Below are 19,155 nucleotides of genomic sequence, written 5' to 3' on the forward strand. Positions count from 1 at the left end.
TTGTGCCACAATTCCATGTGGATGTCTAAAACTGGATTTATCGTCTCAAAATGAATTTTTTCCCCTGACATTCCTGACTTTTCTGCTCCTGACTTCTTAGGCGTGTCGCAGTAACTATGTATGGAAACTTCAGACCTTTCAGCCACCACACCCCTTCCTAAACTCTGCCCACTTTCATAACTCTCCAAGTCAGGGAGCTCCTGTGTTTACAGCTGCCCTCCAGTCTCCCTCTCTAATCCATTCTCATTTCCACGAGTTAGTTTACAGCCTAACCTGGATCACCATTACTGTTGTCCCTGCTTCTCAACTAATACACACTGCTGCCAACTTGATTTTCCCGCAGTGCAACTCTGATGATAATCAGAAATCTTCAATGGCTTCAATGGCTTCCCATTATCTATGGAACTAAAGACAGATCCTGCTATACAAGCCTCTGTACCTCATGGTCCAGACTCCCAATTCAGCACCTGTCTCACCCTATGCTACAAACTTGATAACTTTTTGTTCATGAAACAAGGAACAGATATTTTACCTCATTTATTTTTTGCCTTTCTCATATTGTACTCTCCTTCTAGAATGTCTTTCTCCAGAAGATTCTCTTGTTGAAATCCTACCCTTCCTTCAAAGATCTCAAGCATCACCCATTTATGAAGACTTTCCTGATATGCTTCCACCATTCCCAACTGAATAGAAGAGCCCCCTCCCCACTTTCAGCCTCTATAGCATTTTTCTTAGCATTTATCAGCCTGTACCCTTCATTATGATCCAGTATAATAGTCCCCACCTTATCTGCAAGGGACATGTTCCAAGACCCACGGTGGATGCCTGAGACCGTGGATAGTACCAAACCCTATATACACTGTTTTTTCCTATGCATACATACCCACGATGAAGATTGAGGTATACATTAGACGCAGTAAGAGATTAGCAACAATAAATAATAATAAAATAGAACAGTTATAACAATATTCTGTATTAAAAGTTATGTGAATGTGGTCTCTCCATCTCTCAAAGTACGTTATTGTACTTTACTTACCCTTCTTCTTCTTGGGATGGTGTAAGATGATAAAATGACTGTGTGATGAGGTGAAGTGAGGTGAATGACACAGGCATTGTGATGCAGCCTAGGATCCCGCTGACCTGTCAGAAGTGGGCTTGTCTGCTTTTGTCCTGTGGTTGACCACTGGTAACTGAAACCACAAAAAGCAAAGCCACAGCTAAGGGGGGACTACTGTGTGTTCATCTTACCAACTGCATTAGATTTTTTTAAGTTTTTATTTCAACTCCAGCTGCATTAGATTTTTCATTCCTTAAAAATAAAGACTGCTTTAATGTCTCCCTTGTACCTCAGTAGTGTTTGGTACACTGCTTTTTTTACAGTGGGCACTCGGTACATGTTTTCAATTGAACTGAAATTATTTCTATGCAAAAAATGAATTTGCAGGGTTGACCCGCCTTACACTTTTCATGTACCGCTGAAGGATAAGCAGGCATTCACTAACGCTAATTTATTGATTAATTGGTAAATTTTAGTGATGCTGTGCTTGCACCTGGCCTTCACCCACATGGTCTCATGGACTAGAATGCTCCTTCTCCCCAGTCATTCCAACCATTGCGCTAAATCCTGCTGTGCCTTCAGGGCTCAGTCTGACTGTCACTTTCTCCAGGAAGTCTTCCTAACCCCAAGTCTGGCTTCAAGGTGTGCAACCTGTGCGTTCCCACAGAGCCCAACACTTTTATAAGGGTGCCACAGTTGGTGCCATACTTTGCTGTCACCATCTTGAAATTCTTAATAGTTTAAGATTTTTTTTATTTGAGAGAGAGAGCATGCACGAGCAAGAGGAGGGGCAGGGGGGAGCCAGAGGGAGAGAATCCCAAGCAGACTCCATGCTGAGTGCAGAGCCCAATGCAGGGCTTGATCTCACAACCCTGAGATCATGACCTCAGTCGAAACCAGGGTCAGATGCTTAACCAGCTAAGCCACGCAGGTGCCACTTCACAGTTTTTTTAACAAGGGCCCATATTTTTACTTTGCACTTGACTCCTCAAATGGAGTAAACACTGCTGCCTAACCCCTTCTCTCGTATACACTCCTCTCATCCCCTGTATTTTTCCAAACTTTGCAATCATCACTCAGAATCTTAATTTTCTATTTGCACTTGTTCAATGTTTATTTACTTAATATTATTTAATTTAAACTGGAATTAATATAAATTAAAATAATTTAATAAATTTCATATTTATTTAATTTAATTTTCTGTTTACTAGTCTGTATACCTCAGTAGACCCTAAACTCTGTCTAGGTAAAAAATGACTCAGCCTAGTATTATATATTTAATCAATATTTGCTGATTGGCTAAATGGGTGAAAGGTTGAGGGAAGGAGGAATTAGTGAATTAATTAACGTATTTGTCTATCCATAGCCCTTTGCGCAGCCTGAACAGTGGAGGTCTTTGGCTTGCTGACTTCAGATGGCACCCTACAGACATAACAGAATTCTAGAACAGAAACTATTCTTGTTAGGAAACAGTGTAAGACCGGCTCAAGAAAGAAATGGGGCAAAGTAGTGACATGAAGGAAAAAATTTAAGCAACACCCAAATATTAATGAAGAAGGAACTAGAAAAAGGACTCATATTATAGTTCTGTTTTGAACACAAACATAGGGACCATAAAGATACCACTGGGATGCTCTTGGAGGAAGAAGGTGTCTTAGTGATTAAGTAATGCCCTGCTTGCTTTTCCTGATGGTTTCTGGTAAGCCAGGACAAGGAAAGCATACCTAGATAACAGCCACTCACGAGAGGGGAACCATCTGTTGAAGTCTTTACCTGATCCCACATCATCCTCCTAACTATCTTAGTGATCCCTGAATTTCGTTTCCTCATTCATAGTTTGGGGGTTTGTAGGTGCACTGGAATTCCATTTCTGGCTTACAATTTCCATTGCATTAAGGCCAACTTAAAGTATAATCCAAAGTATCCTGAATTGTTAGATGCATGAGTCAAAAGTATAGCGAGTAGTTATTACTGATGTATACTAGATTTTTTTCACTTGTAGACTCCTTTTCCTTGGAGACCTCTTCTATTTGAAATGATAATTACTTCCCTCTCAGTTTGATGAGATAGAGAAGTATCCCCAAAGGTCTTACAGAACCAACAATGTTACTGCCATTCTCATCTATCAACACTCATTCAGCAACACTGTGCAGCAGCTCAAGGACAAACAGGGCTGAACCCTCTTCTGCTACACAGCCTTGGATGAGTTATAAAATGTTCTTAATTCTCAGTTTTCATATCTGTAAAATGGGAACGATGATATTTCTACTCCATAAATTTGTGAGGTTAACATGGATAATGCATGTGAAAGTGCTTGGCACCATGTCCAGCTTATGGGAAACCCTCTGTGAATATTAGTAATTATTATCAGCATACAGAACATAAGCAATTATGAACTTCCACTTGGATCTGTGTTGGAATAGATATAAAGATATAAGGAATACATGATATTGGTAAGAGTCCACAAACTTGTCCTCTAAAAGGGTCAGTGAGAACATCTTTTGGTCTCATGTGCCATATTGTCTCTGCCACAGATGTTTAGTTCTGCAGCTGTAGCATGAAAGCAGCCACAGACAACTCATAAGCAAATGGGTGTAGCTATGTGACAATAAAACTTTATTTACAAAAACAGGCTTTAGGGGCCAGGTTTGTTCCCTAGGCCATAATTTACCAATCCCTGGCTTTAGGTCCTTGGGAGCTCCCAGTCAAGTGCTGTAGAAAGACTTAGATGACGTGTCAAGGCAAGCCAAAGGAGGCAGAGATTAACTCCAATGCCATACAAAAGAATATGGAAACTAATATTTTAGGGGAGATTACTGTATGAGCTTCCCAGAGATATGTAAAAGTAAAAAGTATGTCTGAGAACTCAGGTATTTGTGGGGTTTTTTTTTTATTTTTTAAGGTTTTATTTATTTATTTGAAAGAGAGAGTGCGTGAGTAGGGGGTTGGGGGAGGAGCAGAGGGAGAGGGACAAGCAGACTCTGCACTGAGAATGGACCCTGATGGGCTCAATCCCACAACCCTAAGATCCTGAGATCACAACCTGAGCCCATACCAAGAGTCAGTCACTTAACCGACTGAGCCACCCAGGCGCCCCTGTTTGTTTGTTTTTTGTGTTTTTGTTTTTGTTTTAATCCTGCATTTCAGGATAAGTAACTTCAACTTAAAACACAGCCTTCTCTTTTTATTAGACCTTTTTTGGGGGAACTCAGCTCCCCCCCAGATCCTGAGAGTACCATAATTTGAGGAATAAAAATGTCTGTAGATTGATTGGTAGAAAGCGCTGCTCCTCGCTTCTGCTCCCCAGCACCGTAGTCTGACTAGACAGAGCTGGGGGGTCATCTCTTGAGCAGTTTGCCAGGAAATGGAAAGTACATGAGGAGCGGAAGAAATCGTTCCCATCCTCCTCCATTCTTATTAATATTATAAAGGAATGACAAACAAGTATCCATGAGCAAAATTAGACTGTGAAAATGAGCCCGTGGCTTAGTGACAGCCACTGAGAACATTTGATGGGTTACCAGCACTGCCAAATGTGAGCTGGATTCTGTTTCTCTGAAAAGACAACCGCTGTGGCACGTGCTCTCAGGGTAGGAAAGCAAGAACACCCTTTCGGGACCTTTCTCCCCTCTTGTGAAAGGATTTATGGGAAGTTCACACATTGTCAGATGCAGATGTTTAAATATGGTATGCAACACACACACAGCATTCTCTGCATGGATGAAGTTGTAAAGGAACTCCATGTGCATCGTACATCGTATGAACACACACGCACACACACACAAACACACACACACAGAGGGAGGGTGTGGGGGGGGTGGGCAGAGGGAGAGGGAGAGAGAGAATCTTTAGTGGGCTCCACGCCCAGCCCAGAGCCCAACGCAGGGCTGGATCTCACGACCCTGAGATCAAGACCTGAGCTGAAATCAAGTGTCGGACGGTGAAGTGACCGAGCTACCCAGCACTCCATATTATATTTTGATTCCCTTCCAAGGCTTTTATGATTTAATCAGTGCCAATTTAAATGGGTCTGGTGCTTTAAACTATAGAAACAAGAAATGAAGTCTGTCATGATAAGGCAAGGTTCTTATCAGATTTCTCTTTTTTGTTGTTGTTTTACAGTTTTCTCCTTGTCTTTGGTTGCTTGATTTTGTCAGTGTTTTCCACCATCCCTGAGCACACAAAATTGGCCTCAAGTTGCCTCTTGATTCTGGTAAGTGATACATATGAGCAAAAATGTACATAAAGTTTGTGTAAGAACTGTCTTTAATATTTATGCTATGCATTTTATCCCACGAGAAGTTCTATCTAGGAAAGAAGAGAGTTACTGTCAAGTATGAAGCTTTCAAAGATCATTGAAATATTGGCCCTCCATTTTAACGTTTAGTCAATCCTCAGGAACATACACAGTGTTACTGTTACTACTATTACATAGCAGTATCTTGTTGTTATAGTTATGTCAAAAATAGAAGGCAGGACTTGGAAGCAGTTTTACTTATGTTTATCTATGGTAATAAACAAATTATAAGAAGAATCAATATCCATGAGGGCTCTCATAATATTGCTAAAAGTTACAGAACAGAGAGCATTTTCCAATAACTGCAATTTGGCAGGAGGTAAGTGTAATTAGCCGAGAACTATGAGAATACAGCACCTCATAAGAAAACAGAAGGCCCCTTCATGCTCTTTTCAACCAACAGACTACATTATGGGTTTTGCTGCTAATGCAGTTACCTACCTGGTAAGAAATTCTGCAGTTAGCTCTGTTTCCATTATGCTGTCAATCCTCAACCACACAGAATTGCTCAATTCATTTTAAAATGGAAAAAGCCCCCAAGATATTTTAGTCTGAATTATTCTGGGCCTTTTAAGCTCTTTTACTTTCTATTACAACTAAACTATATCACTATATACTGAAATCACATCTGATTGAAAGTTTGGTTCATTTGCATCCATTTTGATCCATTCGCTTAGTGCAAAAATATCAGACTTGACAGTCTCAGAACTGTCTGAATGAACTACACATTGGAACAACTCACTTCTGTAAAACCTGGTGGACTACAGAGGAGGAGAGAGAAAAGGTATGGGGGAAGCTGGCTTCTGTGCCCTAATATAAAGAGATGTTGGTTATATACAGCAATAAGCGTTTAATGTAAGAAAATGATTCTTACCTTGAAGGTGAAACTGAAAGATCTCAACTCCTATAACCTGAGCTGAGGGCAGCTGTTTTTCCTACCTATGCTTTCAGATGGCTAGTTTGTGCTTAAAGTTACTAAGACTTCACCAAGTCTCTGTCCTACATCAGGGAGAAATCATTTCTAAGCCTGGAACAAATCTATCCCAATTTGTTTCCATACAAATTGTGCTCAGCGGCATATTGTTAATGGTAAGGTTACTATTTTGAAACCCAACATAGAAAACAGACCAAAAAGCACACTGGGGATTTGTTTCATTTATGAGGTTTCCATTTGGGTAGCAAGTGGGCTTTTAGCTTCATGTACCCCTTTGGTAACAACAAATGATCTGAGCCCAAGATCTAAGGCACAGCTGGCTTTTAGGTTCACATACAGAATTACAGCTAGGAATTTTAGATTGAAAAAGTGAATCTGACTTTTAGACTCAGAAACATGAGAAACTGTATCCACTGCAAGACCAATGATATACATTATGAATGAGTCAAGCATTAAGAATCCCATAAAAAGGAATTTTTCATGACCACGTCAAGAATTCAAAATGTTAGGTTTCCATCCTTCAAATCTCCAAAATATAAATTCCTCCATTGCTAATGAGTTTCTAAATAGTCTAAATAGACATTACTAATGAGTTTCTAAATATGTTATTAAAAAGCCCAAGGCTGATTCATATCTTGATTTTTAAAACTTTCTTTTAACAATTCTTTACAGTTTAGTAACTAGAGTACCTTTGAGTAGATAATGTAGATGTTGTCACATATCCCTCAGTTGGGTTTTTTTGTTTTGCTTGCCAACTTCATTGAGATATAATCGACATATAACATTGTGTAAGTTTAAGGTGTATCATTTGATGATTTTATATACATATATATGCAAAATGATTGCCACAGTAAAGTTAGTTAACATAGTTACCGTTTTGTGTGTGTGTGTGTGTGTGTGTGTGTGTGTGGTGAGAATTCCTAAGATCTACTCTCAGCAATTTTCAAGTGTACGCTATGCAATTGCTAACTATAGTCGTGATGCTGTACGTTAGAGCCTTAGAACTTATTTGTCTTATAACTGCGAGCTTGTGCTCTTGGACCACCATCACCCTTACCCCAGTCCCACCCCACCCCCCTCCCTGCTACCATCAGTCTGCTCTGTTTCTGTGAGTTCAGGGTTTTTTGTTTTTTAGATTTTACTTGTAAGTGAGACCATGCAGTGCTTGTCTTTCTCTGTCTGACTTATTTCACTTAGCATAATGCCCTCAAGTTCCACCCATGTTGTCACAAATGGCAAGATTTCCTTCTTCTTATTGCTGAATTATAGTCCATTGTATGTATATATACAATGATTCTATTTTCTTCAGATATATACGAGAAGTGAGATTGCTGGATCATATGGTAGTTCTATTTTTAATTTTTGGAGGAACCTCCATACTGTTTTCCACAGTGGCTGCACCAGTTTGCTTTCCCATCAACAGTGCCCAAGGGTTCCCTTTTCTCCGCACCCTCCCCAGCATTTGTTACCTCTTGTCTTTTTTTATAGTAGCCATTCTAACAGGTGTGAGGTGATATCTCTTGTGGGTTTGATTTGCATTTCGCTGATGATCAGTGATGTTGAACACCTTTTCCTGTACCTTTTGGCCATTTTTGTCTCTTCTCTCCTCCCTCAGTCTTGAATGCCTTTGAATTTAGCGAAGTGGAAACCAGTCCCATTATGCAAACAAGGCCTTCGTTTTATGCAATACCGTGGGATTACTGCAGATCCACACTCTCGGAAAGGTTGCTCTGCTTCCCTAGGAAGGGTGCTTGCTTACCCTCCTATCGTTGGGCTCTAGGGATAAATGGTCAAGGTGTATGTTTTAAACCAAAGTGTATTCTTAAAACCTACCTAGACATGTGCAGGCTGTGTTGCAGGTCTAAGATTTCCCTGATGTTCTTCTTCATTAATGTTTCTCCGAGAAGTATGTTTTATTTAAAAGTCTCATGCTCTCCTGACTGAGCTAGCCAGGCAGATGCTAAAAAAATATTATGCTTTATGTGGACCAAAAAAAAAAAAAAAGTCTAGGCTTTGTTTTTATTTTCTTATTTCGTAATTAATAAATTGGAAAACCATGCATATTTAATTCTGTTTCATAATTAGTTAACATAGTGTATCATAAAAGTTCAGTCAGCTGTAGAATATTGGAAAAAGCCAAGAGATATCTAAATGGTTTAGGGAAGGCTATTTATTCTTTTAATGTGTATGTTTGAGACAGTTAATCTGATTTCAAAAGCTGTCTGTCTTCTGAATATCTAATCAAACAGAATTCAGAGAACACAATTCTGACAAGCAATGTTTTTAGTGAACATTTTATGAAGCATATCTAAAAACTGCCATCCAAATAGTAATATGGCTTTTTAAATGTTTGCAAAAATTTTATAATAACGTCACTTTTGTACGCTTTTGGCCACAAATAAAACACCAGAGAAATAAATTTAGAGGAACCATATATAAATGATACGTCACGGTTGTATATTTTTTCATAGCTCTGTCCCACGTGTTTTTTTTTTTAACATTTTAAAGGATGTCCCTATACTCTTAACTGTAATTCCATTTCTGTGCAAGTAAAAGGCACCCACACTTCTGACGGGGAGCGCAGAGCAGGCAAACTGGCTCCTGGCCAAACTTTCCAGGCCCCTCTGTGACACTCATACTTTCCACCTGGAGGGGACCAGCATACAGGGGCAGGCCACTGCTTTGGACTTGGTCTTGCTCACCTCCTGGACTTCCCATGAAGTCTTCACCTCTCCTTCCTCACCCCAAGGGAAGAGGCCTTGTCATTCTCATCTAGAATTGCGCTCCCAGGGTTACTTATGTACTTGTAACTTACAGGCCTTGGTTACAAGCCAAATGGATGTGATGGGGTTTTGGAATATAGGTGGGGTTCAGTGGGGTAGAGTCCGGAGCCAACGACCAAGAAAGAATTCTTGAGACTTTGGTGCAAAATGGTGATTTCATTAAAACACAGGGACAGGACCCGTGGGCAGAAAGAGCTGCTGCTCAGCGGTTGTGGAGGGGTGACTGATAAAGTACTTGGGAGCTGGGGGAGGTAAGGAAAAGGAAGGTGTCAAAAGGATTTCCATATGCTAAAGAAGACTCCCAGGATACCAGAGGCCTTGCCATTGTCAGGTTAAGGTGGGTTTTCCTTCCAGCAAGGCATTAACGTCAGATAGTTGGGAGCTTCCTGGAGGAACATAACTCTGTCTGCTTCAAGTATCTGTCAATGAGCTGCAGCTTATAAGGGACACTTAATTGTATCTACATTTCTTTCTGGAAGCTAGGTTATGGATAGAAATGCTTTGTTCTTGTAAATCACTAGGACATTTGTCAACTGAGGGAGACTCATGCCCTGCAGTACTGAGATGTCCATAAGTTAACCACTGTTTTTCCTTTCCTTAGCTTTAGGGCACCAGGAGTGCCTGAGGAATGTCACCCAGATCCCCTGGGGGTGGGGGCTGTGACGTGTCAGTTTCTGCTCTATCCTCCGTTTGCCTTCTGCTCCCTCATCAGATACACGCAAATTCTGTGGGAATTTGCTCTTTTTCTTTTTTATGATTTTTTATTATATTATGTCAGTCACCGTACAGTACATCCCCGGCTTCCGATGTAAAGTTCGATGCTTCATTAGTTGCGTGTTGCATGGTGCACTGGGTGTTATATGCAACTAATGAAGGGAATTTGCTCTTTTATTCTCCTCCGTTGTGTGGACTGGGCCTTCAGGCTGTACACCAGGTTCCCTTGTTTCTCTCCACAGAAACAGTGGAGGACAGACTTGAGAACGTGATCTAGACCCTAGAGCTGGGTACGATGACGTCCAATTCCTGCTTCTACCACTTTTTCTATGTGTGCCTTTGGGAAATCACTGCTTTGTGTCTTCATTTTCCCGTCTGTTAAAAGTGGACAATAATACAGCCTACTTCGTAAAGTTGTTGTGAGGATTAGCTAAGTTCAAGTGCTTAGAACAGAGCTCAGCACAGGGAGAGTTGGCAAATATTGTAATCACTGGTTCTTCCATATACAATGAAGCCTAATAAGGACAGTGAACAGTGGAATATCTGAAAATGCTACATTTGAGAAAATATCACCCTTTTCTAATAGCAAACAAGTATCTTTGCTAGAATTTTCTCACCACAAACACTGCTAATTATGGCAGCTTTTTTTTTTTATGGCAGCTCTCTATACAAACATGTTCATCTAACTAAAAGTGACTCAATGGCACACATTCAGCGAGAGGCATGTGTTCATAATAACCACTTATTTTTGGTGACTAATGAACAGATTCTTATTGTTGTAGTTCTCTGGTAAATGCATCTGATGAAAACGCTCATGGCTTTCTAAGTACTTCTCCCAGTGTCTGCATCGGCTGGGCGGAGTGCTGGGCAGGGATAATGAGGTCTGACAGAACTGCTTGCTCTGCCCTCACTCTGGGGATAAAATATATGAACTCCGGAATATGATACGAAGCTGGTACCCAAATACCGAGGACAATTAAAAGCTGGTGTTGATTTCCTATGTGTTGTAAAGTGTTCAAAACTGAAAGGGCACTAGTATTATTTAAGTACCCTTTCATTGATCAGACTCATGGATTTTCTTATTAAGACAAAACAAACCATAAGAAATGTTCGGTTTAAGTATTAGTCCTCTCATTTACCAAATGGCTAATTAAGTTGTGCAAGATCGTGCACTGGGTATGAGACCGAGCTAAGATTCCAGCCTAGGTCTGGCTGATGAAAAGCCTGGGCTGTCTTCAGGGCATCAAGCAACCCAAATTCTCCTGCTGATTAGTCAAGACTGACAAGTCCTACCAAAGTGCATTTGCCACTGCTCCATGAAGCAGTCACAAAGGTCCAAGGCTTCTTTTGGGCTCCATATATGCCTGGTGGTGCCTACAATCCTTTTACTTAGAATTAGTGAGTTTCTTTCTTTCATAGAAAGTGTACTTACTAAGTTACCACAAATGGGTATATCAGTTGGGACCACTATAAGTTCTTTGTATCAGGAATGCTAAATATTATTTTATAAACAATCAAAAGCCTGATCTTTGGGGTAATAGTCATGCATAAAATTGTGCCTTCTATTCCCAGCTTCCATTGCTCAGGTGAGCAACATTAAAGGCTCTTTTATTTCCAGGTCAAACTATCTGAAAAGTTTTGTTTTGGTTTGTTTTGATTTCGTTAGCCTGAGGTTGTATGTTTTAGCATTTCATGTCCCACCTTCTTAGGAACAATGCTGTTTAGAATGCATTTCCTTTCCATTAAATAATCTGGCCAAGTATTCATTTTAGGGCTTTCAATGTAGATTGTTCAACCCATTGAAAACAGATGACCTCTCCACTTCATGGAAGTGACATATGTTATATGCCACATTTTCATCAAAGGTGGTCATTTCTAAAATCTCCCACCCACAAGCAATAAAAGGAATGCCATTATCATTTTAGCAAGATAGAGAATGTCTCTGTATAGTCGCTTCTCTACCCTCCTGCTGTGTTAGAAAACACTCCAAACCACAAATGGATTGTGCTAAGCATCTGGTCAAATTCTTAAACACATGGTCAAATATTCAGGTTTTCCCAAACATCTGGGTGTTTGGCACCTTCTAAACAGACCATATGCATATTTGCTAGTTTTGCTGGTTTTGCTTCATGTAGCAAAAAAAAACATGGGTTTGCTGTTTCTTTGCACAATGAATCAGTTCCTGAAATGTGTACAAATCCAATTTAGATGGATCTAATTATATCTTAAATGCACTAGTGGAGCTTACTATTTAAAGAAAATCTGTAGTGAGTCCTTTGGTAAAGTGAACAGTCCCCTTGGAAAGCTAATAACTACATAATTAATCTGTGTCGCATGTTTGTTTTCTTTTTCTAAGATGGATGCGTGTGGGTTTATTGNGTGCATGTGGGTTTATTGTGTTTGGTTTTTGTGGTTTTTTTTTCATTGCTGTATGAACATCCCTTATCTCACATGGTATTGAAGAATTAGAGATGTGGCCATTTCCCACCTGTCAGTATTAGTAAAGGCGGGGGAGGGCAACCAGCCACAAACACATCTACCAGTCCCTGAAACGTAGAAAGGTTTGTGCATAAAATTAGATGGGTTTAATGTAGGAGATTACATTAAGTCTTTACATTTAAAGTTCTGGCGTTAAACACTGCAAGAGGGGATAGCAGAGTATAAGGATAAGAATCTATTTGAGGTTAGAAAATCTTATGTTTGTAATGGAAGTGACAGCGTATGAGATATTAAGCAATCAGATAGGAGGAATGAGTGATGGTTCTTTATGTTTATCACATCCCTGTAATTTACTGCAGAAAGCTCTCAGAATACCCCAATGAACACTGAAAACTGCAATTATTTTCCTTTGCTTGTCTTTCATCAAGGAAAATGCAAATAAACTTTAAAATGATTCATGGAGACTAACAATCCTCATCAATCTGCTGATGACTGAAAAGAAAAAGCAGGAGTAGTTTAACACCTACGCTGAATCTTAACTGAGGGATAATAATATAGTAAGTTATCCCGTGAAAAGTGTTTCGCATATCAGGGGAAAGACTTGTTCGAGTTAAAGATAATGAAACTGTGCCTGAAAAAGACCACGTCTCTGTCTATAATCAGGAAGGAAAGAACTTTACACATTTCTGATGTGAGCACTGGTGTCTGACCAAGTGGCCGGTCCAACAGAGAGCTGCTCTGCGCAATTTTGTTTCCAGACTTGAGGAGACGTGCCGCAGACGTCCTTAGTGCTCTGAATGAGCCACATTCCATCAGGTTCACGCTGATGCTCATCTCCTGTGTCCTTCTGAGCTCCACGAAAGTATATTCAACTGAGAGAGAAGGAGAGAAACAAGGTGAAATAATAAACTTCAGAGGGTTGCTGGAAAGTAATAGCGCAGGATGGTTGGCAATAGAAAGAACGCTCTACCCTTAGTGCCCTTCCAGGCTTAAAGAATGTCCGCCATTAGAAATCTGGCTCAGGGGCGCCTGGGTGGCACAGCAGTTAAGCGTCTGCCTTCGGCTCAGGGCATGATCCCGGCGTTATGGGATCGAGCCCCACATCAGGCTCTTCTGCTATGAGCCTGCTTCTTCCTCTCCCACTCCCCCTGCTTGTGTTCCCTCTCTCTGGCTGTCTCTATCTCTGTCGAATAAATAAAAAATAAAAATAAAAAAAAAATTAAAAAAAAAAAGAAATCTGGCTCAAAGCTGGGTCAAATAAGCTGTTTCTTCCCTCTAATTTCCCCCAGTACAGGCTACTTGACATTGTATGTCCTCCCTTATCCATTTACTTAACAAGAATTATGCAGCACCAGTATGAGCAAGGCAATCTTTTGGGCCCTGAGGAGATAGCAATGAACAAGACAGGCAAAATCTCTGTCCTTGTGGAACTCACATTTTTATGGGGAAGACAGACAATAAACAATTTGGGAGATCCATGTATTAAGTGTTATAAATAAAAGTAAAGCAGAAAAGAGGAATAGCTAGTATGTTTAGAGAAGTCCACTGGAAAGGGTAGCATTATAGTAGACACTTCAACAAGCCATGCAGAGATTTGGGGAAAGAACATTCCAGACAGACGGAGCATCAAGGGTAAGAGCCCTGGGCAGGAGTGCACTTACTGAGCCAAGGAAGGACAAGAAGACCAGCAAGAGCTGAAGGAGACTAAGCCGAGGGTGAGTGGGGGGAAATGAGGTACCAGAGGGACTATAAATTTATTTGAAAGAGGATTCAGGGGTGCCTGGGTGGCTCAGTCAGTTAAATGTCTGCCTTCAACTCAGGTTATGATCCCAGGGTCCTGGGATCGCCTCCCTTCTGGCTCCTGCTTAGCAGGGAGCCAGCTCCTCCCTCTGCCCTTCGCCCCTCCCCCTGTTTGTGTTCTCTTGCTGTCTCTCTCTCTCAAATAAATAAATAAAATCTGGAAGGAAGGAAGGAAGGAAGGAAGGAAGGAAGGAAGGAAGGAAGGAAGGGGATCCAAAGCCAATTCAGCATCACTTAATATAATGGTAACTGGTACAAATTATCACTAAGCATTTTATGAGAGAAAAGGGCCAATTATTTAATTGCACATTAATACTGAAATTTCACAGTATCATGGATATGGTACCAACATTAAAACAAGATGCAACACCTGTCCTTAGAAATCGCTGGAGTAGGGGAGTCAGGGGAATGGAGCCATTTAGAAAGCAACTGAAGTCATTCATATGAAACATGATGGAGCCCTAAACAAAACAGAGGCAGTGTGAACCGAGGACAGGAGATGAACCGGAGCAATATGGTTTAGGGGTTCCGTCAAAACTGTAAATCCCAAATAATTGGTTGGTGCCTCACAGAAAGTCTGGGGAGGGCTCTTCTCAGAACTGAGAGATTCTGCCCCTCGCATGCTACATAGCTCCAAACTGTTTGCCACCTGCCGCATTTCAGGCGCTCTCTGCTCTCCGTGATTTGCAGATATGTTCCTAGATCCTGACTTCCCCCTCTCCTAATTTCTCCAGGCCCGGTCCCTTAATTCACTGCAGTTTTAACTCAAATATATATTAAATGTTTCCTACATTCCAGCCTCGGTGCCAGGGACTGGAGTCTCAAATATGAATAAGACACTGTCCTGCCCTAGAAGCATATCATCTACAACCTCTGACGGGGTCTAGAAAAAATTAAAAACCTTGAAACCATGGCTTTATGGAGAATAAATGGTGAAATTAGGAGATGAAATAAAAATGGATGAATATGTCATTTTTTAAAAATTCACACTTTAAGATATATGCACATGAGAGTATAGACCTCTCTCGTCTATTTCTCATGAAAGTCACAAATAGTAGCAAAAACTATTTCCAATATAGGTTACTATGAATTGCACTCCTCTCTTGAACATCAGGTTGCTGTTGTAAAGGCAAAAGCTGGAAGCGGTGTGGTGGGTCCCCTTTCCCACACAGGCAGACATCAGGGGCCACAATTAAGGTGAGAGGCAACCATGCTTCTGCAAAGCAGATTAGAGAAAAATTTTCCAAGCTGTAATGGCAGCTTGACAAACACCATTACAGGCTGGATTCAATGAAAATGCTGCAGACCTGGCTTCCTCCAGGGCTATAAATCACATTGAATCCACAGGACATTATTGGAAAATGGAGAACAGGAAAGAGGCTGTGAGTGTGACAGGCCCTCCAGCCTCGGCTTGCTGCACACTGACGGAGGGAGATTCAGTGCCGTGAGATCACAGCACCGTTGGAAAACCTGGGAAGCTCTCCTGGAAGAACACAGCAGAGTAGCCTTCCCAAAGAAATGCAAACCCCAGACCCAGACCACCTTCGGGCGAGGCCAGGAGTGAGGAAAGTGAGGGAGCACCACCCCTGGGAATGCAGGCGCCAGAAAGGACTCCCTCTCTCTCTCACTCCCCAGCACCGACTCTCCTGAACGGTATTTTTTAAATCAGGTGAAATCAAGGACAACTCAACATCAAATGCCATCTTACAAGAAAGAGAAATCCCAACAGAATTTGAGGGCGTTATGCAGAAGCGAAGGGGTGGCGAGTATCCCTTTCTTTTTGACTTCATGCTAATAATGACTGTAGAGCTTGCAAGTCACTTACACATCCATCAATCTGGATGGTTTCCTGTCCCAATTGGCTGACCCATCTTCTTCTCCCCAGCACGCTCCTTCCTGAGTCACTGTCTGGTTCTGTCCTGTGATCCAAAGCAGTAGAGAATTGCACGCTCAGGGTCACCATAGCCAGGCAGGGACCGGGGGAGGCAAGTGGACTGTGTGAAGCTTGTCTGTTTGTAGATTTGGAGAGCTCTAGGCTTGGGGTCAGAAATGAGAAACATCCAGCGAGGTCAGAGGCCAGAGGCTATGAGGACAAATGTTGCCTTGAGTCACCTCTGCAGACGGAAGGGTATTTTTTTTTCTTTTCTTTTTTTATCTCGAGCTGCTTGTTGATTCATTGATTCATTTATTCACTCATCACATATTCACTAAGCACTTACCAGGTATGCTGCGAGCCAGAGGCACCACGCATATCACACACCAGCTGTACACCGAGATACTCACACGGTCCCCATCCTTGTCTGTGATGGTTCTTTAAGATTATTTTTCTAGTTAAATCAGGTGGAGAATTTCGAGTATTATGCATATGCAGTCTATTCTCTTTCCTCACGTTTCCATAATGCAAATCACCTCATATGCAATTGCAAATAGGGTAACGATGTCAGTGTAACATGGAAGTTAAAGATGATTTTTCCCAAATAACTCAGCAGCTGAGCATCAAGCGTACCAGCCTAGCTAAACACAGCAATGCTGAAGAAATACAATACTGCCCATATCCTCCTTCTTATTTTGGACACTTATTTGGACACTTACTCTCTCTTAGAAGCACTTAGAAGTCAATTTTCCCTAATCTCTACAAAAGACACAAATGTAAGGTGATAAAGGAAATGATCCATCTTAAGCATCACCACATTCTGTGCAAAGCCTACGCCTCTCTCTCTACCTATGACATGTGATGCAGGGCCCTTGTCTCCATAACCCAGCAGCCTGTGCCCTTCCAGACGTCCCCTTCCATCAAGCTATCCCCACATTGGTGTAGGTGAAGGCCAGGATGACCGAAGCACCTCCTTGTTAGAATTTGACGAATCTTTTTAACAATCTTATTAGGATTGACGTTTTTGCTGGATCTCTTTTTTAAAGTTCCATAGGTTTGAACGGGTTTGCCCTCTTTACCATAAGCCCTGTTCTTTTCAGTGAGCAATCTAACCTAAAACCTGGCTTTTCGGGGGCGCCTGGGTGGCGCAGTCGTTAAGCGTCCGCCTTCGGCTCAGGGTGATCCCAGTGTTCTGGGATCGAGCCCCACATCAGGCTCCTCCGCTAGGAGCCTGCTTCTTCCTCTCCCACTCCCCCTGCTTGTGTTCCCTCCCTCTCTCGCTGGCTGTCTCTGTCAAATAAATAAATAAAATCTTTTTAAAAATAAATAAATAAATAAAACCTGGCTTTTCAACAATGAGTTTATTGCACTGTGGCAGGAAAGCCAGTATGTAAATGGGTATGAGTTTATCCATGCTGCCTGCTTGGGAACACATGTCACATCCTACATGATAATACGGGCTTTCCAAATGAAAGTCATCAGTGGCACAAGGTTGGAAGGTGTCATCCTTAGGGCAAATAAATCAAAAGTATAAAAATCTGTATCAGATGATGGCTTGAAGTACTCTTCATCCAAACTTCTCCCCTTTATCACACTCTGTTAAAGAAATCTTTAAGCTTTACAAACCTATTCATCAAAAGTTCAAATTTTTTTAATTAGCCTGAATTTTAATAAAGGAAACATTTACGGAGTTTAGATAGAGAAATAATAGTGCTGCAGACAGAAACAAATTTTAGCACTGTTACAAAAGAGCAAATTGAGAATATTTTATTTAAAATGTAAGATAATTTAACCATTGTCAACTTCATTTTTCACTTTATTGAACTCTAAGTATTTTAATGCCTTCTCAGTATGTGAAACCTGTAATATTCGGATTATTCTATCTTTTCCCGTTTTAAAACTAAAGCAAAGGGGCACCTGGCTGGCTCAGTCAGTGGAGCTCATGACCCTTGATCTCTGCGTTGTGAGTTCAAGCCCCACGTCGGGTATAGAGCCTACTTTATTAAAAAGTAGATAAATAAAATTTTTAAAAATAATAAAACTAAAGTAAAGTTTCAGATAATTTTTGTAATTAAAAGACTCAGTTCTTTACCTTGCCACACACAGGCTTCTCTGCTCTTTCCTGCATGTCTAGGCTTCTTCCTGCCGCGGTTTCCAGCGAGGCCGCCCACCGGGAAGCGGAGCCTGTTTGCATCCGCCCTGTCCTGCCGCCGAACTCAGGCGGCCGAACTCAGGCGGCCGTAGCGCCCACGCATACTGCCTGTGCACCTATATAAATTGTATTTCTTCCATTTGAGGAGCCCAGTTCTCCCATTTCTTTTTACCGCCTTGGTAATTCCTATTTATTTCCAAGTCTCCAGTCAGATCCCCTCTTTCTGGAAGTTTTCCCGGACTCTCCGGGAGTTGTTTTGTTCCCCTCCTCTGTGTTCCCGGGTCCGGCCCAACTCAGAGAGAATGGTCTGTAGCCCCGGATGGTCTTCAACAGCGTTCATTGTGCTCAGTGATCATTGATTTACAAAAATAGATTTTATTTTGGGACACTATGTAGTAGTCTTTGTATTTCGTAGTATGTAGCACAGTGCCTAGCGTGTAAGAGATGTCCAGTAAATGTGTGAAAACTGAATGTCCTGGCCCTCCGATCTAAAGAAGTGGCAGTAATTCCCACGTGTATCCCTGTTTTGTTGACTCCATAGCATCTACCATTATTTGATATTTTTTCTTTATTTTTAAAGATTTTATTTATTTATTTATTTATTTAGGAGAGAGAGCATGAGCAGGGGGGAGGAGCAGAGCGGGAGGACGAGGGAGGGGGGAAAGAATCTCAAGCAGACTCTGCCCTGAGCAGGAACCCCATGCGGGGCTTGATCTCACGACCCTGAGATCGTGACCTGAGCGGAAACCCAAAAGTCAGAGACTTAACCGTCTGAGCTACCCAGGCACCCTGTTATTTGATATTTTCTTGCTTATTTGTCACTGTTATTCATTATTGGTTTCTGTCACCAGAGTACAAGCCCCATTAAGAGTGGCCCATGTTGTTTTGTTCATCACTTTCTCCCCAGTGTTTGGGACAAAAGAGGTTCTCAACATCTGGAAGAAAAGACGTGCAAAATCAAACTATTAACTATGCTAAATGCATGACTAGATCCAGATTTTACTGGTACCAAGCTTTTTAATAATTAGTATATAAGTTCAGTGTCTCCATGGAGACATTAAAACACTGTGATTTCAATTAATCCTTTAATTTTAGCAGTATGAAAT

General features: G+C 41.2%; 1 protein-coding gene across 1 annotated transcript in view; it reads left to right on the forward strand.

Moving 5' to 3' along the window:
* The window catches only part of KCNQ5 (potassium voltage-gated channel subfamily Q member 5), a 502,936-nt gene that overhangs the window by 323,537 nt on the left and 160,244 nt on the right, over window positions 1-19,155 (forward strand). The window contains 1 exon segment of the mRNA XM_019796792.2: window positions 5,180-5,270. Coding sequence (XP_019652351.2) covers window positions 5,180-5,270 — 91 coding nt within the window.

This window comes from Ailuropoda melanoleuca, chromosome 19 (assembly GCF_002007445.2).
Source record: "Ailuropoda melanoleuca isolate Jingjing chromosome 19, ASM200744v2, whole genome shotgun sequence".
Lineage (NCBI taxonomy): Eukaryota > Metazoa > Chordata > Mammalia > Carnivora > Ursidae > Ailuropoda > Ailuropoda melanoleuca.